General features: G+C 51.0%; 1 protein-coding gene across 2 annotated transcripts in view; it reads right to left on the bottom strand.

Annotated features, from left to right (window-relative positions):
• The window catches only part of CNNM4 (cyclin and CBS domain divalent metal cation transport mediator 4), a 35,841-nt gene extending 8,546 nt beyond the window's left edge, over nucleotides 1-27,295 (bottom strand). For both annotated transcript variants that reach the window (XR_014295909.1, XM_082642553.1), the window contains exons 1-3: nucleotides 25,799-27,295; nucleotides 1,055-1,198; nucleotides 634-768 (exon numbers count right to left, since the gene is read on the bottom strand). Coding sequence is in view for 1 of the 2 variants with exons in the window: in XM_082642553.1 (XP_082498679.1) it covers nucleotides 634-768; nucleotides 1,055-1,198; nucleotides 25,799-27,200 (1,681 nt within the window). In the remaining variant the exon portion in view is untranslated. The remainder of the gene's footprint in view (nucleotides 1-633; nucleotides 769-1,054; nucleotides 1,199-25,798) is intronic.
• Nucleotides 27,296-27,617: the final 322 nt, after the last annotated feature.

Raw genomic sequence — 27,617 nt, 5'->3', positions numbered from 1 at the left:
ATCAACAGCCCGGCAGGAAAAGCACAGGAGAGGGAAGGGTCACAGCTTTAGCAAGTGAGGGCTGGGAAGGAAGTCAGACTGAGGGGAGAGAACAGAGCAGGCGGGCGTTTTCCGAATCGATCACCCGGGTCTCCGAGGGAGCTTTGAGTCAGGGGTGAGAAGAGAGAAAAGTCATTGACCTAGAAGTCAGGTCCCGAGGGGCCCAGCAGATGCGGGCAGAGGGGAGGCAGAGAGATGAGAAGGGAGCTGGATCCAGGACCTCAGAGAGGATGAGCAGGCAGGGCTGTGGGCTGTGCCCGGGGGGAGGGGGCATACGGAAGGGCCTCCTTCTCCCACCTCAACGGGGAGCCCGGTGCCCATCTCAGGTCCTCCCAGCACAAAACAGCCAAAACAAACCCGGATGGTTCCTGGAAGTTTGTAGCAGCAACCCACTAACGGGGAAAACAAACCGCAGGGACCTTCGGTGGGGATGGAAGGAAAACGCCTCGCCCCCTTCCAGAGGCAGCCGCGCGTGCCCCAGGCCCTTCATCTGCTGTAGCCCTTGTCCCCTGGGGAGGAGTAACCAGAGGCCCAGTACGTCTCCCTCCGGGGCTGTATCCCACCGACACCCGAAGGCCCCCCTCATGCTCTTACCCGTGGACAGGAAGCGATGAGCAGCCAGAAGTAGCTGAGGTGAAATTTTCACCTTGAGTTCATTGTCAGCGTCCTTGAAGGCCGAGAAGTCACGCTTGTTCTTCTCAGATACCCGTTTCCGGCTTCGGTTGTCAGCTGCAAGAGAAGGAATCTGGAACTGAGAACAGCATCCCCCAAGGACCAGGGAACAGACTGGTACCCACCCGCCGACTCCCAGCTCCGTGGGCCCTTCTTCCGCCAGAGGCAGAAGCAGCAGTGTCTGCGCTGAGACACAGATGCCGGGAGGAAGGCAGGCGGCTCCTGCGGATGCTCCGAGCAGCCCTGGTTGGTGCCCAGCCTCCGGTCCCCACGGCGGCCTTCCCACCTGGGGACAGCAGGTGCCAGTCTGAGCAGAGCAGGGCAGGGTGGGAAGGGGACTCACTGTACATATCAGACTCGTCCAGGATCTCGGACTTGATGATCTCCTCGATGACGTCCTCCAGGGTGACCAGGCCCAGCACCTCGTAGAAGGGGTCACCTTCGCCCTCGTTGTTCACCTTCTGCACGATGGCCAGGTGGGACTTCCCTGCGGGGACAATAGAATGAGTCAACCAAGAGCAGAGGGACCAGTCACGAGACTCCTCGACCAAAAGTTAACACATGTGGGGTCATAAGTCCCTGGGGTGGGGTCATAAGTCCCTGGGGTGGGGTCATAAGTCACTGGGGTGGGGTCATGAACGGCCTTTTTTCCCTTTTCTGCATTTCCTGAAGCTTCTATTGCAAACAGACATTGCTTTCACGGAAAGGAAAACCAACAGCATTTTTCAATTTAAAGGCATTTAATTAAGGACCATTTGTTTCAATAGAATGAAAATGGCAAGGCCCTGCCTGGTGCTGCGCATCAGGGGCTCCTAGGACCCCTGGGAAGGGGAGAGACCCACCCTGACAACTCGTGGACAGAGGCAGCATTGGTCAGAGCCCTGTGTGCACCAGCTGGACATGGGGCTCCCCAGGGGGCCCACGCCTCCCCCCCATGGGCCTCAAAGGCCACTCACGTTCCTTCATCCAGTGCTCCCTGGCCAAACTTCCCTGCATGTACCCAGGGGCCGTGATCCTGCCCAAGGCAAGGGCTCTCAGTTCCCAGAGCCATTAACAAATTAGCCCAGGCTATAATTAGGCCAGGCAGGTACTATAATTAGAGGAGGGCCACCCTTAGGAGCAAGAAACAAAGTTAGGAGCAGAGGGTGGGGAAGAAGGACCCTCCCCAGAAGCTCTGTGGGGCGGCAGGACTTCCCAGGCCCTCCTTTGGGGTCCCACACTGCTCTCGTGCCCCTCGCCCCAGCGCGTGACAATGACACGGTGACAGCCAAGAAGGACCCGGCCCCACTCTGGGTTGAACGGGACTGTGTGACCCACACATGAGGACACGGGTCTAGAGCAGCCTAAGGGGAGAAGGCCCGGAGAGCTGTGAAGGTCAAGTCAGGGTCTCCTGCTCAGCTTCCCCTGCATGACCCCGTCTCAGCCCTGACTCTAGCACATGGTCCACAGGATGTTCTCCAGGTCTCTAAGGCCTCAGGGAATCCCAGCCCCAGGATGCATCTCCATAACTCCTAGGGGCCTCTGAGGGAGAAGAGAGACATGCCAGTTCTCCGGACCAGCATTTTTAAAAATAAAGTGAAAAATCGCAGAGTACACCACATGGGGGCAAGTACTGTTTTTTGTTTGTGTGGTTGGTTTTTGTTTTGTTTTGTTTCGTTTTAATTAATTTATTTATTTATTATTTATTTTTGGTTGCATTGGGTCTTTGTTGCTGTGCGTGGGCTTTCTCTAGTCGCGGTGAGCGGGGGCTACTCTTCGTTGCGGTGCGTGGGCTTCTCGTTGCGGTGGCTTCCCTTGTTGTGGAGCACGGGCTCTAGGTGCGCGGGCTTCAGTAGTTGTGGCACGCAGGATCAGTAGTTGTGGCTTGTGGGCTCTAGAGCGCAGGCTCAGTAGTTGTGGCGCACGGGCTTAGTTGCTCCGTGGCATGTAGAATCCTCCCGGACCAGGGATCGAACCCGTGTCCCCTGCATTGGCAGGCGGGTTCTTAACCACTGCGCCACCAGGGAAGCCCTGTGTGGTTGGATTTTTTTTGTGTGAAACTTTTCCACAAGGTGCCGGTCACTGTGGTATCCTTATTTCCAGTCGTGGCCAAAAACCTTTCAGCACTTTGCCAGGAAGAACCATGGGCTCAATTAAAACTTTCCAGTGTCTTCCAGAGCTGAGCCAGCAAGACCCAGAGCTCGGCCAAGGTCCTCAGCAGGCAGCAGCCAGTCAGGGCCAGAACCCCGGTGTCCGGCCCCCCGGCCTCTTCACCTGCCAGTGCTGCCCATGCAGGAGCGCTCTCTGGAGACAGAAACGATGCTCTGAGGGGCCTGGGGCAGCCAGTTATGCTGTGGCATCAGGCAGGAACCAGAATTAGAGCAAGGTAGCTTTTGCTGCTTCCAGACAGCACACCCTAATAAGCCTGGGAGTGCCCGGTGCTGGGGAGACACGCAGGCCCCCACAGGCACTCTGGTGGGTGGGCAGGTAAACGGGCACTCATTTCAGGAGGCCAAGTTGGCGGCATGTCTCAGAATTCAGGGTCCCTAAGCTTGGATTTGGAAATTCCATGGGTAGGAACTTACTCTACGGATGTAATTTTCAAAACGTAGAAAGACAGAAAAAGCAAAAGGGTTCATCAGAACATTCTTTTTAACAACCTCAAACCTCGAGAGCAATGGAGCAGCAGTCCTTAACAGGAGCCACTGCTGTTCTGGGGAGAATGCGGCACAGCCGGATCAACCACGCTGTGGAAGGAAGCCCTGGAGAGGCTATAACGGGACAGAATGCATGCTGCCATCTGCCTGCGAGGGCCGGTGAGGTGTAAACTACCCTGTTAGTGTCTTCGGGGATATTTGGAGTTTGTTATCCCTTACTTTATACCCTTCTATAGTGTTCTACTTGCTAGGCATGTTTCACTTCTACAGTTTTTTTTTTTAATTGAGAAAAAATGAAGGGGGGAAAACAAAATTAAAGTGAACAAAGGGAAACTGGTAAGAGGGGGTGAGCAAGGACCCTCCATGCCTAACCTGCCGCAGACTGAGCCCCGGAGAACAGGGTGGGTGTGGCTCAGTCCGCAGGTCCTTGCTCACAGCCCAGAAGTCAGAGCCCCTGCAGAGAAGACACAGCTCCAGTAATCTGAGAAAACGTCCCCCTCCCCAGTGAACCTTCTGATTAACCCACAGACTCAGAACAAGTCCTGACCCACAAAACAGTCACGGGTCACACTGGGCCTCACAGGGAAAGGTGGGTGGCTTCTGTGAAGGACCGAAATGCCCCTCCTGTGGATGAAACGAACAGATTCCTTGAGCCCCTCTCAGCCCTCCCCGCTCCTCTCTGGGGCACCTTGGTTTGTGGAATCCACTGGTGGGTGTGGGCGCCCTCTAGTGGCAGCACCTTGCAGACAGGTACCCTGTAGGTAAGGCAACCTGGGGCACGGCCCACGGCCAGCCCTGCTCTGCAGGCTAAGAGCTTGGAACACTGCACTCACTGTGGCTGGCCAGTTGGGCCCCATGCAAAGGTGCTGGGCTGGGGGCCAGTCAGTCATCCTCTGCTGGCCCGGGCATAGGACCCTGGGCCATGTCTGCCTTCTTCTAATTTATCTGCCCAGAGGGGCCATTCTTGGGTCGTAGCAGAACCATCTCCCCCCCTGTCAGAGAACCTCTCTTGCCAAGGTCACCAATGACCTCCAACGGTGGGGTCTCAGTCTCAGATGACCTGCCCAGGCCACAGTCTCTGACAAGGGGCCAACTCTCTCCCTCCCCCTGGAAATCCTCCCTCTCCTCGGCTTCCAGGACACGGCTCTCCTGGTGTTCCTCTGACCTCAGGGCTGCTTCTTCTCCTTGAGAAGAGAGGGTCCCAGGGCTCAGTCCTTGCTCCTGGTCCCTTGCCTCTGGACTTTAAATACAAACTATACGTCAAGGCGTCTCAAATAAGTATGAGCAGCCCAGCCCTCTCCTGTGCCCTCCAGACTCACATATCCAGCCAGCTGCTCGCCAACAGCTAGCTCCACGTGGATGTCTAACATCTTGAACTTAACTCGGCCAAAACCTAGCTCCTGCCCTTCCTCCAGACCTCCCCAATCTCCATCCGTCCAGCGGATGAGGCCCTGGAGGAATAAACTTTGCCACCTCTATTTCTTTTCTTCTCTGGCCACGCCGTGTGGCATGCGGGATCTTAGTTCCCCAACCAGGGTTCGAACCCGGGCCCCCTGCAGTGGAAGCGCAGAGTCCTAACCGCTGGACCGCCAGGGAAGTCCCTGATTCCTCTGTTTCTCTACCCTTCTACAACCAACCCACTCAGCGGATCCCATCAGCTCTGCCTGCAATGGACACCCAGAATCCAACCTCTTCTGGGAGCGTCCACTGCTACTGCCGCGTGCTGAGCCACGTGCACCTCCTCTCACCCAGAGGGTGAGACCCCAAGTCTTCATCCTGGACCCGAGTGTACTCTCAACACAGCAGCAAGGGGGACCCTCTTACAGGAGAAGTTATAACGTCACCTCGTGCTGTGCCCCAAACCCTCCAGTGGCTCTGTCACTCCAGGTAGACAGCATACTCCTCGCAGCGGCCTGGGGCCCAAAGCCCTCCTGCTGCCCTGCCCTCTCACACTTGTGCCGCTCGGCCTCCTGGCTCTTCCTCAAACTCCTAAGGCTGCTCCCTCAGCCTGGCCTGCTCCTCCCCCACACACCTGCCCAACTCAGCCTGCTTCGGGTCTTCCTTCACTGCTCAAATGTCACCTTGGCCTACCCAGAGGGCCTCACTGAGTACTGCAACCTTTCTCCAGCCCCGCAACCCTGGTCTTTAGTTTATCACCTACAATAAATAATAGAGGGCTTCCCTGGTGGCACAGTGGTTAAGAATCCGCCTGCCAATGCAGGGGACACGGGTTCGAGCCCTAGTCTGGGAAAATCTCACATGCCGCGGAGCAGCTAAGCCCGTGCGCCACAACTACTGAGCCTGCACTCCAGAGCCCGAAAGCCACAACTACTGAGCCCACGAGCCACAACTACTGAAGCCCACGCGCCTAGAGCCTGTGCTCCGCAACAAGAGAAGCCACCGCAATGAGAAGCCCACGCACTGCAATGAAGAGTAGCCCCCGCTCGCCGCAACTAGAGAAAGCCCGCGTGCAGCAACAAAGACCCAACGCAGCCAAAAATAAATAAATTTTAAAAAATAGAACATGCTTGTTCCTTGTGTTTGTCGTTTTACGGCCCATCTTCTCCCACTAGATTGAGAGCTCCATCATATCAGAGGCTGTCATCTGTGTTCCCGAAACTCAGAACAGCAAGCAGCACACAGCAGGTGTTCAATGAACATTTGTGGAATGGATGACACAGTTCATGTGGATGTGCCTTAGGAAAAGAAACATAACCAATGGGGGAAGGGAGAGAGGGACGGAGACTAGACAAAGAATTATTCTGACTTTTAGTAATCAAGAAGCTTCTGTAGGGACTTCCCTGGTGGCACAGTGGTTAAAACTCCACGCTCCCAATGCAGGGGGCGCAGGTTCGATCCCTGGTCAGGGAACTAGATCCCACATGCATGCCGCAACTAAGAGTCTGCATGCCACAACTAAGGAGCCCATGTGCCACAACTAAGGAGCTGGCGAGCCTCAACTAAGACCCGGTGCAACCAAAAAAAAAAAAAAAAAGCAACAGGGGGGTGATGACTTTAAAAAAAAAAAGCAACTTCTGAACAGTAATTCAGAAATTACTATTAACTGATTTACCATTTAGAATAAGAGGATCAACTTAGGACTTACATTTATGATTCTCATTGTATGGAATTTAAATCTAATATAGAATTTCGTTTTAATGAGTTACCTCATTTGATTATTAGTATCCATTCAACTGGATAATTGGATTTTGGGGTGAGAAGTGGGGTGAGAAATGAAACATGAAAATTGACATAATACATCTACTCCAAGAGCTGAGAATCCCACATTTTCCAAGGCAGTCCTTATTCGAAGAAAAAGAGGCTGAGAAAATGTAGCAAAATGATTATATTTGGCTGACCCATATGAAATTGCTGATATTTGACTATTTTTGACCAGAAAAAAAAAAAAAGACAATTTCAATTCATATGGTTTAACCTAACAGTATGGGGGGTTTCAGTATGGTTTCTGTTTTCTTTTTTATACTTCCCTAAATAGAAATTCTAAAATTTCCATAATCAATGGTATAATTAGAAAGAAACACATAAGAAGAAAGAAACTCTTAACAATACTCTCACACTGCTTTGCTAGGGCTTGGGGCTTCCTCAGCCTTCTAAATTCAAGCACTGCTAGGAAGGGGCAACCTGGCTGTGGGGAAGGGAAGGAGGCACCTTGAAATTGCTGTCCTGAGGTCACCTCTGGGCCACATCTGGCTGCAAGCTTGCCCTCTCCGCCCTTGTCAGCCTTTGTCCAGGTCAGAAAGCTGCACGAGGCCTCTAGAAACCCCCGCAGGATCGGCAGATGCAGACAGCAAGCCTGGGCCTCTCTCACTGCCCTCTCCCACCTGGAAGAGGGGGCAAGCAGAGGGAGGACCTGCCTGAGTCCCTCAACAACCTCTTTACCCTTCCACCAGCCCGTCAGCACTCACTGCCCCCACGCTGCCCCGCCCCAGGTCTTCCTTTCCCAGCACTTGGAAGGCCGCGGACTGTGCCATCGGCTGCCTGGCATCCAGCTCCCCACAGACCAGGACCAGGATGCAGCTCAGCCTGGCCTGCACCGTGATTCACTTCTCTCCACGAGCCCCCCGTCCCTCGCCCGGTGCACAGCAGATGCTCCAAACTCTGCTAGAAACATACAGGGAGGTCTCCAGGCGCCCTGGAAAGCCCAGTCCTCCACCGCCCACAATGCCCATTTTAGCAAACAGCTGTGTCCTCCTCCCCCCCGTAAAAAACCTTTATAGTCTCTCAAAGATCATAAGAAAAACACATTACTAGGTGCTGGGTTTCAAAGTCCACAGGGCTCCGAGAGGCCCTACTCGCCAGCTCCAGTTGCCTTTTCTCATGGGGAAGATCCAGGGGCCCCAGATCAGACGTGGGATTACCGCCACCCAAGATGGTGTCCTTGGCATCTCTCTCTGGCCTCCCTCGCCGGCCTCCCGGCAAGTCCCACCTCCTGCCATCCCAGGTTCCAAGACTGGCCCTGAGGTCTCAGGCACCCCCCACAGGGAGGGGAGCTGGCCAGGCAGCCAGCTGCCAAGTGCAGACCCATCGCCCAAGACATAGCCCTAGGCGATGGGTCTGCACTTGCAGACAACGGGCACCCTGATTTCCTGGGAATCCCCCTCCTCCGCCTCCCTCCACTGGCCAGGGCAGGATTAGGCTGATGATTAATAGCACTGACCTCAGCCAGCAGGAAGAGCCTGTGGCCCATCCCAGCAAGAAGCCAGGGGCCAGGGTGACAGAGGAACCAGAGGGGAAGAGCACGGCCCTCCCAACTCAGCTCCAAGGGGGTGGGAGAGTTACATGCAAAAAGAATACTGCAGAGCATCCAGAGCAGAGAGGGCCGGCTGGACTGGGGAGGGCCGGGTGGAAGTTGTTTAATCAATAAGCCATTTAAAAGAACAGTGAGAAAAAAAATTTTAATTTTTTTAATTAAAAAAAAACACTGAGGAGGTCCTTAATTTTAATATAAATTAAAATATAAGACTGTGGTGACTAAAAGAGTGCAGTACTGGAGAGAATGACATTTTTCCGTCATGACCTGGTCATGACCTGGCTGTATGCGTCAAGATGTAAAATGTGTAAGACCTTGGACTCCACCGTTTCTTTCACTTCTAGGAAAGACCTTAACACAAAGGAAGTGCCCAGGCCATGTGCAAGGTGTGCCCCAGAGGGTCCACCCAGTGTGGTTTATGACACAGTACTGCAGCCACTAAAAAGGCTGATGTAGATATAGATTTATTTTAAGAGACGGTGGTTCACTGTTTGTGTAAAGCAGAAAGTTACAAAACAGGACAGTAAAAGCAACACTGGTTTCTTTTGCTTTTGCTTGATGCATTTTAAAGTCAACATGCATTACTTTTTAATCTTTACATTTATAATCATAAAAGAGAAGAAGGATGTCTCATTTTGAGGGGGAGAAGCAATACAGTTCATTGCTGACTCACTAGAAGAAAACGCAACAAAAACATCTGGGGTGGTAGGATGAGGGTGACTTTGACTTTTATTTCTTAATCATTTTCCACTTTTCTAAAAGTTTCTACAATAAATATATTACTTTTTATTTTAATTAAAAATACAAGGTACACTTTTCTGCACCTCGCGTGTTGCCCTCAGAGAGGTCACTGGAGTGCAGAGCTACTCCCCACTCGGCGGCCCGAGAGCTCGGATTGTGGGCACCAGTATGCATGTGGATCTGACCCTCTCCCTTCTGCTGATGGAGACATTATTGTTGCCAGGTTTTTTTCTACTGCAAACAATGCTGTAAGGATAATCCCTGTACGTCCACCATTTTTGGCCCACGTGAGATACATTTATAGTTGTGGAGTCACAGGTCAAAGGGAAAATTTGATAGAAAACTCCCAATTGCCCTCCCCAGCGTGGGTCCCGGTTTACACTCACCCGCAGAAATTATATTGGGCGGTTCTTGACTCATGCCTCCTTGTCCAGATGAGGCTCAATATACAGCAGGTGCCTGACAGGCAAGCTAGCCAATGAATATCACCACTGAAAATACCGCATTTTAGCGGGTTATGTTTTTGTTTGGTTTTGATAAATTTATTCATTTTATTTTTATTTATTTTTGGCTGCATTGGGTCCTCGCTGCTGCGCGCCGGCCCTCTCCAGTTGCAGCGAGCCGGGGCCACTCCTCGCTGCAGTGCGCAGGCCTCTCATTGCGGTGGCCTCTCCCGTTGCGGAGCACGGGCTCTAGGCGCGTGGGCTCAGTAGTTGTGGCTCGCGGGCTCTAGAGCACAGGCTCAGTAGTTGTGGCACACGGGTTTAGTTGCTCCGCGGCATGTGGGACCTTCCCGGACCAGGCCTCGAACCCATGTCCCCTGCGTTGGCAGGCAGATTCTTAACCACTACGCCACCAGGGAAGTCCCAACGGGTTATGTTTTAAAAAGGAAAGAAATGAAAATGTAAGGCAAGACAAAAGGTAAAACAGAGTAAAGCAGAAAAAATAAAGCAGAAAAAAAAAAAAAGACAGTGATAAGAGGACAGCTGCATGGAAAAGAGAAATGGAAATGGAGACACTGGGGCCCACTTGCCAAAACAGACAGGGGTCTGCAGGTAAAAGGGGTTCTAGAGACTGACCAGGAGATCGACAAGCCGAGCCACCCCGAGCAAGACAACAACGCAGTCACGGCCCGTCCGGGACCTTTCAGAACAGGGTCTCCCAAGGGGGTACTCATCCCTTACACAGTTTCTGTTTATTTTTAATCCAAGATAAATAAGCAACTTTAGCTTTTGTTTCTACACAGACTGACCACGGGTGGGCCTGGACCAGGCCTGCAAGCCAGCTGGTCACCAGTCACCACAGGTGACCACGGGGCTCCGGATGTCCTGCACACACACACTCACTCATACTCCAGCAGACTGGGAGGGAGCAAGTGCAGACAGGGATTTACACACGATGTGGAGTACACGGGACCAAAGCAAAGCTCGCAAAATGGACAGTTGCTTAACAAGATCCGGGCAAGGAAATCCCAGAATGAAGAGCACACATGCCAGCAAAGGCCAGAGCTGCCCTCTCACCACCTGCTGCCCCAACCAGCATCGGGGGGAAATCAGTAAGGACGGAGTCAGGGCTGAGTGATTGGCCAAAATGATTCAAAACAAAGAAAACTATGTGAAACGCAGACCGCCAGCCACTGTCAGTAATGATGAATCCCAGCAAAAGGGTATTTTGTGCCTTGAGAAAGTATATAAAGTATGTGCTAGAGATAATAGGAAGTGATAACGATTAGCAAGACATTTTAAAATAATGGTTATTCCATTTTGACTTCTTTAAAATTGGTTTTCTTTGTTTTATAATATATGTATTAGAAAAACAGTACACGTATATAATTTTTGAATGGAGATACAAATTAAAAAAATTTTTTTTCCTAATAGGGTCCACAATCCAAAAAGTTTAAAGAGCTCTGTTTAGAACAGCCTTGAAAAGGTGGCCACACCTTCGCTGTCCCTTTGCACCATAGACGCTTGGGTGTCCCCCCTCAGGGTCTACTTCCCCCCCAGGCACTGAGCAGTCAGGGCGAGCACTTCTGGGGGAGGAGGGCAGGGTGCTGTCCCGCCCTTCCCCTCCCCCCATCAGAGCATCTCCTACGACCAACCCCACTCTTCACAGGAGGAAACCCTAGCTCAGAGAGGTCCTGCCCAGAATAGCACTGTGAGGAGGTGAGCAAGCTGGGATTCAGAAATGGGACTTCTCCAAATAGCCTTCTTTTAACCCAAGTGCCCCAGGGGTCAAGCTGTTGACAAATGGATGTCGGAGAACCCTAAGGCTGTTCTCTAATTCTCAGGACAGGTCTTCATGGCTTTGATTTTTCAGTTAACTAGTAGTCTCTAATTTTTAACCTTTTATGATGGAAAATAAAAGCATATACAAAAGGAGAGGAAATAATATCATTACACCCTTCACCTACCTTAAACAATTAACAACTCCTCTGGCCAATCCTGTTTCCTCTTTCACCCCACCAGCTCCACTGGTTTATTATGAAGGAAGTCCCAGATCTTATCTGTAAACATCTGTAACTTTTACCCAAGCATTTTGCTAAGTATCTCTAAAAGTTAAGGACCCTTTAAAAAAACAAAACCGCAATAGTATCACCACAACCAAACATATAATTCCTTAAGACCGTCAACAGTCAGCACTCTAACTTCCCCAATTTTCTTGTAATTTTTTTTTTTTACATCTAACTAATTTTGACTTTTTTTTTTTTTTTCTGATTGTGGTAACAAAAGTAGAAAGAAGGAAATTAAGATCACTTTTAACCCTACCTTCCAAAGATAAGTACTGGTAACTGCTTGTTTTCTTTGGTCTTTTAAAATTAACATACATAGATAAAATATTATATATTTTCTCCACAAATTGGATCATAATGTAAATAGTTTTGTACTCCGTTTTTTAAATACTTTGCATTCTTTGTATTTGCCCATGTCACAGAAATATTTGTAAAAATTGAATGGCCTGATAATATTTCATTGCACACATGTGTACATAATCTCAAGCCCCACTGGGCTCTTAAACTGTGTCCTTCCCCTTTTTCTGCCAATATGAAAATCCTCGTAATGAATATATTTGGATCTATCTCCATGTCCTTAAGATGGATTTCTAGAAGGGGAATACCTGGGTCAAAGGAGAGGCTTTTTTTTTTTTTTTTTTTTTTTTAAGTTTCTTAAGTTATCTAAGGAGTGAGCTCAGACCAAGTGCTGGTGTCTTGGTCCTCAGAGATGTGGAAACCTCTCCTGGAGGACACAGCCAGGGATGCTGCAGAGGGTGAGGAGGAACACAGAGAACTAGAGCCACATTACACAGTGGAAAGAAATAAAGTGGAGAGAAGATGCTGGCCCGGCTGACATGCCTGTGAGCGGAGGAAGGCACCACCGGCCTCCTTTTGACTTTGGACCCTTCCAGCAAACTGCTTCTCTCTCTTTCCACCCGTCCTCTGGTCTCAGGAGCCCCCCTGGCCTTTCCCCCTGGAATCCCAGCTCCTGGCCCTCTGGCCTCCCGCCCCAGCCCCCGCCCCCGAGGAGAAGCCCCTTCCTCACCACTCCCCGCAAGACGGCTCACAGACTCAGCACACTTTCTGCCTTCAGAGGCACCTGCTTTTTTGGATCTGTTTGTGCAACCAGCTAATAATCTACGGGCAAATCAACCTAAAAACTGGACCACTGTTAAGGAGCCTACATGTTGCCTGTTATTCATGAAGATATAATAGGAAATTCTCTTAAATGTTGACATCAAGATAACATTAAGTCTGGGACTAGTTTTCTCCTGAACTAACCTAGTAATCCTATACCCCGTCACACAAAAAAAGGTTTTTTGTTTTGTTTCCATTGGTGAAGCCCAGGTGGTTCCTGGTAATCATACACGTTTCCAAATAATTTGTAAACTATTAAAATCATTCTAGACCTTGATATCAAAATCTGAAGGAGAAAAGAAAAAAAAAAAACCCTAAAGAAGGAGAAAAACTGCAGCAACATTGCCCGTGATGTAAGACGCTTATACTGGTTGTCTGAAGGAGAAGCAGGAAACGGGGAGGGAGAGGGTGAGATGATTACTTGCTACGTTCAAATTTGCTCGCCTAAACTGAAATATTAGTTACAAGAGGGAAAAAGACTCAATTATTAAGCAATTATTTTTCCTGCCACAACAAACAAACAAACAAAAACCTAACGGGGACACCTTGTAATAATATCTTCCTCAACTGTTTTTTTTTAATTGTTTTTTTTAATGGCAGAACAAATACTTATAGGCCTATCTCTCTCATGAACGTAGATGCCAAATTCTAAACAAAGATATTGGCAAATCAAATCCAATGACGCGTAAAAAAAAGAATACATCAGACTAAGTCAGGTTTATTCCAATTATACAACAAATATTTAAGGATTAACGTTAAAAAATCAATCAGTATAATTCAGAAAAAAGGAGATTAATCATTCAATCATCTCAGCAGATACTTAAACAAGAATGCCCACTGTCACCAGGTCAACATGATCCTATATGTCCTAGGCAGTGAAAAAGGCAAGAACAAGGTATAAAATATATGAAGTTTAGCAGTAAATAAATAAAATTGCCACTATTCATAGGCAACATAATTATATGTGTACAAAAGCCAAAAGAATCTAAAATAAACTATTTGAATTAAATAGCCAGCTTGGCAAGGTCAATGAATTCAGAGTCACTATACAAAAATTAACTAAATTTCTCTATACGTGTGAAGTATAATAAAGCATATATCTGGTCTCTGACCCTAGTTCCTGGCAGGGAGCTTCAAAAACCCTTGGATTTCCTGAGTGACAGGAGTGTCTTTGTGATGTTAATAAGATGACTCTAGGGAATTCCCTGGCGGTCCAGTGGTTAGGACCCCGTGCCCTCACTGCTGAGGGCCCGGATTCGCTCCCTGGTCGGATTCGCTCCCTAAGATCCCACAGGTTTCGGGGAGCAGCCAAAAATAATAATAATAATTTTGATGACTCTAGCTAGGTGGGACCCTAGAGAGAGACTGGAGACAGTCACCAGTTAAACTAAAGAGGGCACAAAAGGCCCTACCTCCAGGGAAGGCCAATGACTTTATCAAGCATGCTAAGGAAGTCCTGATAATAAAAACTCTGGATCCCAAAGCTCAGTGGAGCGTCCAGGTTGGTGAACACACCGATGTACCAGGAGGGTGACACACTCTGGCTCCAGAGGGAGAGGGCATGGAAGCTCCCTGTCCCTCAGACAGACCCCATCCTAGGTACGTTCTTTAAAATAAAACTGTAATCGTAAGTGTAGCACTTTCCTGAGTTCTGTGAGCCATTCTAGCAAATTATCAAACCTGAGAGGGAGTCATGAAAACCCCTGAGCGTATAGCCAGTTGGTCAGATGTACACAGGTGGAGGGGACCCCACTTGAGGCTGGCATCTGAGGTGAGAGCCGTCTCTGGAGGACTGAGCCCTTACACCCATGGGGACTGATGCTAATGCCAGGTGGTTGGCACCAGAACTGAACTGCAATACACCCTGGTTGGAACAATCTGTAACAAACAAATGAAAAATAAAAATTTAAAGACACTGCTTAAAATCACCAAATACCTAGTAATAAATCAAGAAAAGAAGTGTAAGACTTCTACACAGAAAATGACTATATTATTGAAAGAAATTAAGAGAGCATGAACTAATGGAGGGGTAACCATGTTTGCAGACTGGAAGATTCATTACTATAAAGATGTCAAGTCTTCAAGTTATCTATAGAGTCAATGCAATTCCATAAAATTCCCAGGCAAAAAAGGTTAAGAATAGTCAAGACAATCTTGAAGAACAAAGAACAAAGTATTGAACATTATCAGGTACCAAAGCTTACTGTAAAAGTACTGCAATTATGTCAATGCAGTATTGGAACAAGGAAAAATAAAGAGACCAATGGAAGAGGGTCCAGACCTACATATATACCATGGTTCAGTGAGGAAAGGACAGTCCTTTCAATGAGTTCTACTGAAGTAGCTGGACATCCATACGGATTTTTTTAAAAAAGAATCTTGACCTGTAACACATCAAAAACAAAAATAGGGCTTCCCTGGTGGCACAGTGGTTGAGGGTCTGCCTGCCAATGCAGGGGACACGGGTTCGCGCCCCGGTCCGGAAGATCCCACATTCCGCGGAGCGGCTGGGCCCGTGAGCCACGGCCGCTGGGCCTGTGCGTCCGGAGCCTGTGCTCCGCAACGGGAGAGGCCACAGCAGTGAGAGGCCCGCGTACCACAAAAAAAAAAAAAAAAAAAGAAAGAAAGAAAATTACGGAAGGATTATAGATCGCTAAGGTAAACAATACAGCTTCCAGAAGATAACACAGGATTCTAGCTTCCTGACTTTCATATAGGCAAAGAATCTTAAACAGGGAATCAAAAGCGCTAACCACCACAATAGATGATAAGCATATGAGAATGTGCTCAGCATCATTAGTCACTAGGGAAATCTATATTAAAATCACAATGAGATACTACCACACACCTACCTGATGGGTTAACTAAAATAAAATAAATAAAGAGCCAACAATACCAGAGTTGTGAGCATACGAGTGGAAACAGATACAAGCACTTTGGAAAACTCTCTCCTCTATGCCTATACAATGCCCTAGCATTTCTACTCCCAGGCATATTCCCAACAGAACTGGCTACATATAGTCACCAGAAGACATACCAAGAGTGTTCTTAGCGGCATTATTTGAAAGACTCTCAAAGTGGAAACAATCCAAACGTCCACCAACAGTACCATGGTGGTGTGTTTCTATCATGGAGTACTATACAGCAACGAAAAGAGAATGAACTACAGCTACAAGCAACATGCATGAAGTTCATAACCTTAATGTTGAGCAGAAGGACCCGGACGTAAGAGTATAAACTATACGATTCACTTATAAAAGTTCAGAAACAGAAAAAATTGACCCATGATGATCTGTGGGGCAGGGGCAGTAACTGGGAGGGTGTGCGGGGGGCTTCTAGGATATTGATAATGTTCTATTTCTTGAGCTAAGAGGTACTTACACAAGGGTGTTCCTTTGCAAAAACTAGCAAGCTGAATACTTATGATTTAAGCACTTTGCTTCAACAGAAAGTTTACTTTAAAACAAATCTAGGAGCTTCCCTGCTGGCGCAGTGGTTAAGAATCTGCCTGCCGATGCAGGGGACACAGGTTCGAGCCCTGGTCTGGGAAGGTCCCACATGCCGCGGAGCAACTAAGCTCATGCGCCACAACTACTGAGCCTGTGCTCTAGAGCCCGCGTGCCACAACTACTGAAATCTGTGCACCTAGAGCCCGTGCTCTGCAACACGAGAAGCCACCACAATGAGAAGCCCGTGCACCACAACGAAGAGTTGCCCCCACTCCCGCAACTAGAGAAAGCCCACGCGCAGCAACGAAGACCCAATGCAGCCAAAAATAAATAAATTAAAAAAAATAAAAAATAGAACAAATCTAGGTGGTTGCCGAAAGTGAGAGGTTGGGCAAAACAGGTGAAGGTGGTCAAAAGGTCCAAATTTCCAGTTATAAGTCCTTAAAATTGGGGAGGGGGCGGGGGGAGGGGAGGGGGAGGGCGGGGTTTTTTAAAAGCCCTGGGGATGTAATGTACAGCATGAGCACTGTAGTAAATAGTTAATAAATAATATGTATTGTCTATTTGAAAGTTGCTAAGAGAGTAGACCTTAAAAGTTCTCATCACAAGAAAAAAATTTTTGTAACTATGTGTGGTGATGGATGTTAACTAGACTTATCGCAATGACCGTTTCACAACACACACATACAGCAAATCATTTTGTTTTATACCTGAAACTGACATAATGTAATCTGTCAATTATATCTCAATTTTTTAAAATGTAGAACTGACAGTAAATTTTCTAGCCTGGGGTTACTGGAATATCCCAATCTTCTGATCTCTTTCTCAATACCTACAACCCCCCTGAGAAGTGACACAGAACAGCAGTCAAGGGCTTGGCCCGTGGAGGGGAGCAGTCTGGGGTGGCCACTTAGCTGTCATGTGGCTGAGAAAGGAAGATTCTCAGCCTCTCTGAGCCTCAGTTCCCTGTCTACAGTGCTTGAATTCAGTATTCGACAAAGGCTAACCGTTCATGAAGGCACTTCTTCCTTCTTTAACGATCCCTGCTCTACCCTCTTCCAGAGCTTAGGTCTGGGGCATTTCTGGGGAGACTGGGCCTCTTGGGGAGCCTCAGTCCCTTGGATCTCCCTCTTGTTCCTGCTGCTTTTCTATCACAGCCTCTTCCCTCCCTAACTGGGGCACCAGGGAGGACAGGTGACTGGTGGATCCTGAGATGAAAGAACCCACATAGGGGCGCAGCTGGTAAATGTGGCCACGCTCCTTTCCCAGACATCTCCCCAGAGCAGCGACCCCCAGCCTGTGCTTCTGCAGTGAGCCCACAAAGGCGCTGGCCATCAGGACGGCTGCCTGAACTTTTCCCAACGTGCGGGAAACAAACAACTGAATGAGGAGCATCTCCTCAGTTTTAAGTTACTCTTCTGGACATTTTTTTTCTTAAGCTCTGGCTTCTGTTACCCTTCACATACACGCTAGGGTCCAGATAAGATGCCATCTGAATTAGCGTGCAATTATATAGCAGGCTCTTTTGACCTCAATGTATTCATAATTCCAAGAAAGACACCACGCCCAGACAGTGAGGCAGCTGCCACCCAAGCCAGTATGTAAGAACCACCGTGGCCCAAGTGGGTGTCAACACCAACGGGGGTACCTTTTGGATGGTAATAACAATAATTTTTAAAACCGCTGACATTTATTGCACGACAACATGGTGCCAGGCGCTGGGCTGAGCCCTGGACGTGCCCTGCCTCGGTCTGTCCTCCCCACAACCTCCAGGTTGGGTGTGTCACTCACGTGGACGACCAAATCACCAGTCACCAGAGAGCAAGTTCTCTGAGCCCAAAAGTCAGTCACTATTTTGAGCCTTTTACAAAATAAACTCCACTGCACAGGCGTTTGCTCCCTTTTTAAACTTACTCTCGAGAAAGTTTGATGAGAGACGGACATACATTTAAAGCAGGACTCTAGGTGACTCTGCATATGTGCGTGTGTGTGTGTGTGTGTGTGTGTGTGTGTGAGAGAGAGAGAGAGAGAGAGAGAGGAGAGGGAGCGCCTGCCTGGAGTGGATAAATGTGTGTGTCTGTCTGCTGGTGGGCGTGGGTAAGAGTGTGTAAAAGGATGCCTGAGTGTGTGTGGGATTGAGCCTGCCTGTGTGTGAGTGGGTAGGTGGGTGCATATGTGTGCATGTATGTGTGTGCGTGTGTGGACGTGGGTGTGGATGTAGGTGTGGGGTCGCGTGTGTGCGTGTGTGGATGTGGGTGTTCGTGGGTGTGGATGTAGGTGTGGGGTCGTGTGTGTGAGTATATGGAGGTGGGTGTGTGTGGGTGTGGATATAGGTGTGGGGTCGTGTGTGGACGTGGGTGTGTGTGGGTGTGGATGTAGGTGTGGGGTCATGTGTGTGCATGTGTGGATGTGGGTGTTCGTGGGTGTGTGGGGTCGTGTGTGTGTGTGTGTGTGTGTGTGTGTGTGTGTGTGAGTATGTGGAGGTGGGTGTGTGTGGGTGTGGATGTAGGTGTGGGAGTGAGGCTGCCTGGGGCGGGGCAGGGGTGGGGGGAGGCTTCCTTCCAACCAAGGCTCCTGGCTGCCAGCTGGCCAGAGACCAGGGATTCCAGAGAGCCCGGCGAAACCAGTCTTTCGAGAACCCTGCCCAGGTCACCGTAAATAGGCCCTGCAGCAGGGAAGAGACTCTGGCTGTAACCTCTGGGGAATGCTCCAGCAATCCCAGGTTTAACCCCCAACAAAACAGGCTGGCTGCACACCCGAGCCCTCTGGGCTCACCGTGTCAGCCACAGTCCAGCCCTCAGTCTGTGGAAATCCTCCTAGACGCTCCTCCTAAGAATCCCAGGGATAAAAAGGGATTTCACTTTTTATCAGAGGAGAAATCTGAAGAACCGATCTAAACTGTGTTCCAAAAAGCAGAGCACAGAATTGTACGTAGACAGTGATTTCAATGTGAAAACACGTAAGGGCAGCTAGTGAGAGAGAGCATGGCTGTAAAAATGAAAATGATTTTGAGCCTGTTGTCTTGTTACAAGATTTTTTAAAATAAAAAAAAAAGATTAAATTTCTAAAAAGTTATCAAAGTAAATTAAAATATTAAAAGTGCTTCTTGGGGTTTCCCTGGTGGCGCAGTGGTTGAGAGTCCGCCTGCCAATGCAGGGGACACGGGTTTGTGCCCCAGTCTGGGAAGAGCCCACATGCCGCGGAGCGGCTGGGCCCATGAGCCACAACTACTGAGCCTGCGCGTCCGGAGCCTGTGCTCCACAATGGGAGAGGCCACAACAGTGAGAGGCCCGCGTACCACAAAAAAAAAAAAAAAAAAAGTGCTTCTTTCTAAGTCACAGGCTTCTGGATTGTTTGGTTTTGATTTTTGCCTGTTTTCAAAGGTTCTGATAATGATATGTAGGTCTTTTTAATTAACATTAAGGAAAAGAAATTCCATAATAAATGGAACAGGAATACAGTAAGTAGTCCAGAATCCAGTCTATGAAATGAGCCAGGAGTCCTTTCTGTAGCCACAAAGCCTTTTACAGCTGGATGTCCTGGGACGCTCAGGTGTGATGAGAGGGGTAACCCGAGGTTCAGGACAGGAGAGCACCCTGTCATAGGGCAGCTGTGCCCAGTGGCAGATGGAGGGGCTCGGAGAACAAGGGGAGAGGACTGGATCTAACGGCAGCAACAGCACCAGGAAGCTGCTCCCCGTCCTGTTAGCTGAGGGCCACCTTGGGCACCTCTAGGAAATTCCATAAGCCTCATATCCTCCTGGCAAGTTCTGCTGAGGAGCTCAAAACTCCCTGAGGCCAAAGGAAGGCAGAAAGAGAGAGCCAGCCCTAGGACAGGCAAGGCAAGCTGTCCCTCCCCGCAGGCTGGGCTGAAGGAACCAGGGGGCTCCGCTAAAATCAATCACCAAGTCAGCTACAGAAGGGTCCGGTCCACCCTCCCCCTCTAGGCACACTCCCCTCTAAGAGAGTGTCTGATAAACAGGCTTGCGGCCCCTGCCCTCGAGGAGACAGACTGGCAGGAAAACGTCATGCGAGGCACCATTCCTCTCCCTCAAGGATATCCTAGCTGTTCAGTTACCTGGCTCATCAGTATGACAGCACTACCTCGGGAGACGGGCACACAGTGGTGGCACCTCCCAGCCCCTCTGGAAAGGGCTGAGAGGCGGTCACAAGATGCAGAAGCAGTTTCCCGCAAAGTTGGCACCAAGGACTGAGCAGCTCAGGTCTCACCCTGTGGTCTCGTCCACGTGCCCCCAGAACAAGAGGCACAGACATGAAAAGTGCTGTGTCTGTTCCCCCTCGAAGATCCAGCTGAAATGTCAGATTTCTACTGACAAGACAAGCAAGGCTCGGGCTTCCGGAGGGTCCCCTGCCCCCTATCCATTTCTCCTGCAGGACACAGGAGAAGTGTGGTTTTGTGTTTCTGTGCACTGTTTTCAATATTAAACATCTGTCCAGTACCTCCTGTCCTGACCAGAGAAGTCCAGGAAAACTCTAGAGCTGGTCTTTTGAATTAGAAATACAAGACTTTTGACAAGTAAAGATCTAAGAAGCTCTTATTAGGGCCTGGCTGTAAGGCAGAGCCTTCCAGTACACAAATAATAGCTTTAGGAAGAGATCTGTAAAGAGAAGACGGGTGAGGTGCTCCCAGCTCTGGCTCCTCTATGGAAGCTGGTGCACGGGCTGCACACGTACCACAGTGAAGAGAAAGTGAGCAGCAGCCTGGCCAGTGTTTTGTCAGTTGCCCTGCTGGCATCTCTGCCCCGACAGGCAGCTCCTGTCACTCGCTCAGATATACTTGCCCCCGGGGAAGCTTCTTGAGATCAGATCACCAGCTCAGCTCAAGAGTGTTTCTAGGTGGAGCTGTCTGAGATCAGGTGTAGAGCTGCCTTCGCTCTCCACTCTGGAGGCCGCCCTCTCCCAGAACCTCGTGACCACTGTCCCATCCCACAGCTGGGCTCAGCACTCGCCCTATGCGACCTCCCCAGGAGGCTCCCCAAACCAGGCCTGCGTGGCTCTTTCTCATCTCGCCAGGGAGCCGCTGGGGCCAGGCTGCTCCGTGCCTCACACGCTCTGCCTGCTCTCAGCTGGCTCCCAAACCTTTCAGCCGGGTCCCCGCCTCACTCCCGAGCCCCACGTGGCACTCCCCCTGCATACCTGCCTGGATGGATTGAACCCTCGTGCTGCTTGGGGTGGTCCAGGGCCAGCAGCACGGGCATCATCTGAGAGCTTGTCAGAAAGGCAGACCCTTGGGCCGCACCCCAAACCCACTGAGTTCTCATCTGCGTTTGAACAGAATACCTAGGCAGTGGGACATTCGTTGAAGCGCCAGATGCTCTGGTGCACACAGTGCTGGGCACAGAAGTCTGATAAAGGGTGACACCACCGTTATTATTTAGCACCACCCCTCCCTCCGCCCTCACCAAACTGGCTCTGTTCCCTACTCTGCCCACTCCCCATCCTCAACTTGAATCCCCGGCAAAAACCTCAGATGTTCACAACTACTTCCCACCCCGACTCCAACATCTCCGTAATAATCACTGGGCCCTGTCATTCTGACTGCAGAAGCGTCTGGAGGCCTAGGCTTTCCCGGGTCCCACCGCGCCTACCTGTCTCCCTGGTGGACAGCGGCTGCTGTGAACAGGGCTGTGTTAGTCCTCTGACTCCCAAAAGCTAGCACACCGTCTGACACACAGGCTTCCAAAAGTTAGATGTTTGTTGAACAAATGAAAAGAACAAGCAGGTGGAGGGAAATAAGATACTTAAGGTGCGCCAGATGGGAGGAACCCAAAGCAAATGCAAAAATTATGCAGTGTTCTGTCCAGCCTGTATAAAGTTGTTTCAGGAATAATATTAAGCAGGCGGGGAAAATGTGATGTGACATAGCTGGAAATATGGGAGGAGTTCTCAATGAAATTATTTCTAGCTTTTTCCCTCCAAAATATAACTCACTAACTGTCTATGTATGAGGAGCAGTAATAGGTGCAAGGTTACCCCAGGGGTCGGTGACCAAAGACTAAAGAAGAGCTGAATGCCTGGGAGGGGCAGGAATGCCCCAGAGGGAGGGGAGGGAGGGGCACAGCAGAAGCTGGAGGGGGAGTTTCAATGAGGGGCGGAGCTTCCAAACTCTCAAGTGGAGAGTTCATTCATTACTGTGCTTCCAGAGTCTGGGGGAGCATCTGTGGTGAAGGAAAAACACAGCAGGGCCAGGAGCAGCCCAGGGAAGCCTCGTTTTAAGATTTCGAGCTGTAACCAAACTCAACCCAAACTCCCAGGACTGCGAACATTCTAGACGAAGTTTAAGTGGAAGGACCAAGGTTCAAATTGCAGGAGCCTCTCAGTGGCCTCACAGCTCTCACCAATTAGCGGGTCTTACTCCTGAGGGCCTGCAGCACCAGGCGTCATGTCTTGCACATAGCACGGGGTTCAGGAAACAGTGACAGCTGCCCTGAGTTGGAAGGCAGAAGCGGCTGGGAAGCTGTTGCTTTGGTCCCTAGGCGAAGCTCAGCGCCCCCAGGTCTGCAATGACTCTCTGAGCCTGTCTCTAAGTGTGTAGGCGTGTATTCATGACTCCCACTAATGAGTGAAGCCAGGTCAGCTCCTGATGGTCAAAGACCGCTTATTCGCTGAGAACCTGAGGCACGGGAAAGGAGAACCAAGGCTCCACACTCTGCTTCTCAGTCCCTGATCTGAACCTCTGATACATGTGTCACTGCAGGAGCACCTCCTGGCTTTCTTGGGGCAGCTGGAAGTGTCAAGTCCCTGGATAACAGCACAACACACCCATTTTTCTTTAGCCCTTATCAGCTCGTCAAAATTCTAACACTTCTGGAATGCGGATAATTCTCTCTCAAACCTGACAGGTCATTAGTTCATTCAGTGACTTTTTATTGAGGTCTTACTATGTGCCAAGAACCATGTTACGTGCCAGGGGTATATTGGTGAACAGAACTTAGAGCCCTGCCCTTTGGAACTTACATTCTAGAGGGAAGAGACAGACAATAAAAAACAAAGTAAACTGGTAAATTGTACAGTTGTTAGAAAGTGATATGAGAGAAAGAAAAATGAGCACAGGGTAGGTCAGGGTGGGAAAGGGGTTCCAGTTTTAACTAGGGTGACAGGAAGGCCTCACGGAGAAGGTGACGTTGAAGCAGACCTGAGGGAGGGGAGAGTGAGCCATGCAAAGTCTGGGAAGAACATTCCTGCCTGAGGGAACAGCCAGGGCAAAGGCTCTAGGGTGGGAGTGTCCTCAAGGCCAGCAAGGCTAGCAGGGCTTGCCAGAGAGAGCCATTCGCTTGTTGCTCATTCACTGGTTAACAAACATTTACTGTTAATTTCTTCTGCTAGCAACTGAGTGGAGAAAACACTAATAAGGCATGATCCCAACCCTCGAGGAGCTTATAATGCTGGTGGGTAAGATGGAGATAAAATGACCTTAAAAGAGGATTACACCCGCAGCAGCGGAAAGACTCTGGCAGAATTCAGGACCCTCACCCAACTTGGAGGTGCCAAAGGGTCCCCTGAAGCGCAGAAAAGACCCTCGGCTAGACTAGGCAGGCACCCTGGCCCCGATTTTGGTGCTGCTGCGGACGCTGGCTGTGTTAACCTGGCTTGTTGGGTTTTCTTAGCGAAAAAAGAAGCCTTCCAAACACCAGATTTGTAAAGAAAATCCTTTAAGTTGCAGGTGTACACTAAGCGTTTGCCGCGTCCTAGAGGGCCTTAGACTGAAAAGGTAGATGCCAGATGGAAAGACCTGGCCGAGGTCACACTGCGGGGAGCCCAGCATGGCAACGAACAAGGAAGTGATGGTGTAACACCCCGGGTACGTTCACTCGGGGTGACCATCCCTCACACTTGCATCTCCAGGGCCTCACACTGCACAGGGCAGACTGTGCCTGTGTTTCCATGGAGTTACCAGCACCCCCTCCAGGCCTCGGTCTCAGGCTGCAAGCCTGTTAAGGAGGAGAGTCCAGTGGACTAAAATGTGCATCTGCAGAGCCCCACTCAGCAGTGCTCTGGCCTGAGAGATGCTAGCTCCGCTTCCTCAGCTTCAGGAAGCGGTACTTTTTTTTTTTTGAGTCCAAAGGTGGCCCTGCCAAGACCCAGGAAGCTCCCACCCTGCTGATCAGGGGCTGAGAAGCCTGACCAAGCCAATCCATACAGGTTGGATCCAGATGCGGATTGAAGGAGGCAAACGTGCTCGTCGGGCGTGTCACCAGCAACAGTCCCAAAGACCATGGAGGTGGTAAGGAGGAAGCTGCCCTGGAGAGTCCTAACCCGGTTCCCGACCAAGCAACATGGGAGAGGAGGTCCTCTGGGCCTAGAGGCTGCAGGGTGGGATGGGGCACAAATCCTCAGTGCTCTTCTGTTCAGACTCCGAAGCTCCCCCCAGGCTGTGCCGTCACCACGGGTCCCTCTGCAGTGAGACGACCTTACTGGGCTGTCTCCCACTCAAGTCCTCCTCAGCTCTGACGCTGAGATTCAGTCTGCCAAACTGAAAAAGGGAAGGGACCTGGCCCTGACCCTGACCCTGACCCCAGCATCCTTGCCAGGCCAGCTCCTCCCAAACCCACTCCATCACCCACTGATCCAAGCCAGTTCAAGCTCTCCTCCACTCTCGGTTCCAGAAATGACTGAAAAGGGTCTGGGCGCTTGCTCCCAGCTAGAAGCTAGAAGCCCTCAGCCAGAGGGAGTTCCACCAACGGGAAACCCAGCAAAGTCCCCAGGTTTAGGATAAGGTCCCTCCCCCTCTTCCTCCTTCCCTTTATAAGGACCTTCCCTTTCTGCCTCCTCTCTCCCTTTGGCCTAGGAGGCTTTTACTCCATAATTGGTTTGTTTACTGTCACTCTGAAGGCTTTGGAGTGGCAGAGGTAGGAGAAAAGTTTTGTTGGAAGTAAGGAAAGGGGTGTGTGCCCTGAGCTCTGAGGCTGGTGAGTAAACCCTCCCAGTGTCTCTCTTAACTACCTGAAAATTGGCCAAGAACCCGTGTGAGAAAAAAACACAAGGCAACGCAAGGCCCGCTGAAGATTCCCAGCAGACCACAGGAGGGAAGCTTCTGTTTGGCGCCTGGGGAAGACAGAACAGTAACCAAAACTTGATCGGCTTTTGCTTCTGCTGAAGAGTCGAAAGCGTTACTTGGCATTGTTCTGGGCGGGGAGCCAACTAGAGCCCTCCTAATTTGGCTTCCGTGGGCCACGAGCTCCAGTGACACTGTTCCCCTGCTCCAAAACCTTCCATAGCTCCAAGCTTCCAGCAAGCTGACTGCCCTGACTTTCAGGCTCTTCCTGAGGCCCCGGATGGCTCAGTCTCTCCCCCACTGACCAGTGATCAGCAGAGCCTGTACCCATGGGAACAGGACCACCTGCTGGGCCACAAGCACATCCTTTGCTCCCCAACTCATCTTCTCTGCTCGAGGGGTTCCCTCTGCCTCAAGTACCAAGTCTCCCCACCTTTCAAGGCTCTCCTCAAACGTTCTCTCCCCTGTGAAGGTTTTCCCAGTTCCCCGGCCCCTTCCCCACCCGACCGCAGTGAGACGTGCTGGCTCCGGTTCCTTGCCCTAATCTCCATGCCCTGGTGTTGGCCTCTTTTGAGGCATTAGCTTCCCTCTGTCTGGCTCCCATGTGGGTGAGTGTGTCTTGCTCTGCTTTGATTCACCTGAAGCACAAAGCACAGTTCCTGGCAGACAGCAGATGCTTAAGAACTGTTTCTGCTGCCCTGAGTACCATTCACCTCAGAGGCATAGGAGGTGCTGAGCAAAGGGACACTGAGTCACGCGAATGGAACGCTAAGATCAGCAGACACAAAGCAGGCAAGGATGCGCGCGACACCACAAAGAGCGAAGTGGGAGCTGCATCAGGCCTTACCCTTCTTGAACTCCTCCAGCATGGCATCCAGCTTGGTATCATGGAAGACGAAGTGCACTGGGTGGTTGTAGAAGCGGGTGATGGTCTTGAGGGGGGTGCAGTCATCGGGGTCCACAAAGGCCAAGTCTTTGACGTAGAGAATATCTACGATGTTGGATTGCTCGTCTTCATACACGGGGATACGCGTGTAGCCGCTTTCCATAATCTCCGACATGGTGTTGAAGTCCAGGATGGCATCGTTCCGGATCATGAAGCAGTCCTGGAGCTGGGTCATGATATCCTCCACCGTTTTGGTCCGGAGTTCCAGGGCACCCTGGATCATGTTCAGCTCCTCTTTCACGAGGTCATTATAGGGCTCCGTCACCTTCAACATCTCCATCAGCTTCTCCCGATTGTAAACGGTGCGGATCTCCTGACCCAGGAAAAAGTCCAGGAGCTTGCTGATGGGGAAACTGAGGGGGAAGGTGAGCAGCATAAAGAATTTGGTGAGAATGATAGTGTTGGCGCCCACAGCCAGCCCATGTCGGGAGCACAGGGCCTGAGGCACAATCTCCCCAAAGATGACAATGCCTATGGTGGAGAAGGCCACGGCCACCAGCCCAGACCCGATGAGGTTATCTACAAGGATGGTGAGGGAGGTGTTGACCAGCACGTTTCCCAGGAGCAGGGAGCAAAGCAAATAGTTGCCCTTGCGTCGGATGGGCTCGATCTTGCGGGCATAGCGCCTCTCCTTCTGAGTGCCACAATTCTGCACGATGCGCAGCTCCATGGGGTCCAGGGCCATAAGCCCCAGATTGAGGCCAGAAAATATGCCCGACAGCGCCAGCAGCACCAAAATGAGGAGGATGTGCAGCCAGAGGGGCAGGAACCGCCCAGCCTCCTCCACCATGAAGAGCAGCGAGTCCTTGTCCGTCCACTTCTGCCAGGGTCCGTCCACGCCGGCCCGGGTGCACAGCGCATACAGCTTCACGTTCTCGCTCCTCCGGAGGAACTTGGTGAATACCACCAGCATCCCGGACGTGTCCCCGCGGCTCACGTTGACCAGCTTCTGGACCACCAGGTCCTTGGTGAGCTCGGGGCAGCTGGTGGAGTTGTGGATGGTCTCGGCGTTGTCCACCTCGGTGAAGGAGATCAGGTTGCTGGAGAAGGAGCCCAGCCTCTGGCCGTACAGCCTCAGGTTCACCGTGCTGCCCTCGGACACGAAGATGATGCCATCCGAGTTTATCCCACACGATTTGTTGCAGCTCGCCAGCCTCATGCCCAGGATCGCGCTCCGCTGGGGGTCGCCCTGGCCGCGGGCCCCCCGCGCCCACAGCAACACCAGCAGCACCGGCGCCACCAGGAGGAGGCGCCCTCGGGCCGGCCCGCCGCCCGGGCGCCCGCCCCCGCCCACCGGCGCCATGTTGCTCCGGCTCGGCCGCCGCCGCTCCCCGCGCCCCTCCGCGCAGCCCCTCTCACGCCGCAGCTCCTGCCGCTCCGCCGCCGCCGAGCCAACTGCCCGGGCCGCCTGCCTGACGTCAGGTCAGCGGCCCGCCCGCCACGCCACGCCACGCCCCTCATTTGCATGGGAGGCCCCGCCCCTGGCGCGCAGCTCCAGCGCCCTCCCTTAAGGAGGTCCGGCATTTAAGGTGGCGCAGCGTGGGAGCGCGGGAGCCGCGGGCGAGCGCAAGCCCCGCCCTTCTCCTCGCACGCCTTTCCGCTCTCTCGGCGGGTCCCTCTCTCCTCCTCCTCCGCGACCTGATCTCTCGACCACGTAGTTCCTCTTCCGCAGCCCAGACTGGGCTTGGTTGCTGGGCTCCTTCCCCATCCCCAGAAATCT

Source organism: Mesoplodon mirus (assembly GCF_964341445.2).
Source record: "Mesoplodon mirus genome assembly, chromosome: 14".
NCBI classification, from domain to species: Eukaryota; Metazoa; Chordata; class Mammalia; order Artiodactyla; family Ziphiidae; genus Mesoplodon; species Mesoplodon mirus.
Note: the sequence above shows the minus strand (reverse complement) of the source record. Positions and strands in the feature narration are given on the sequence as shown.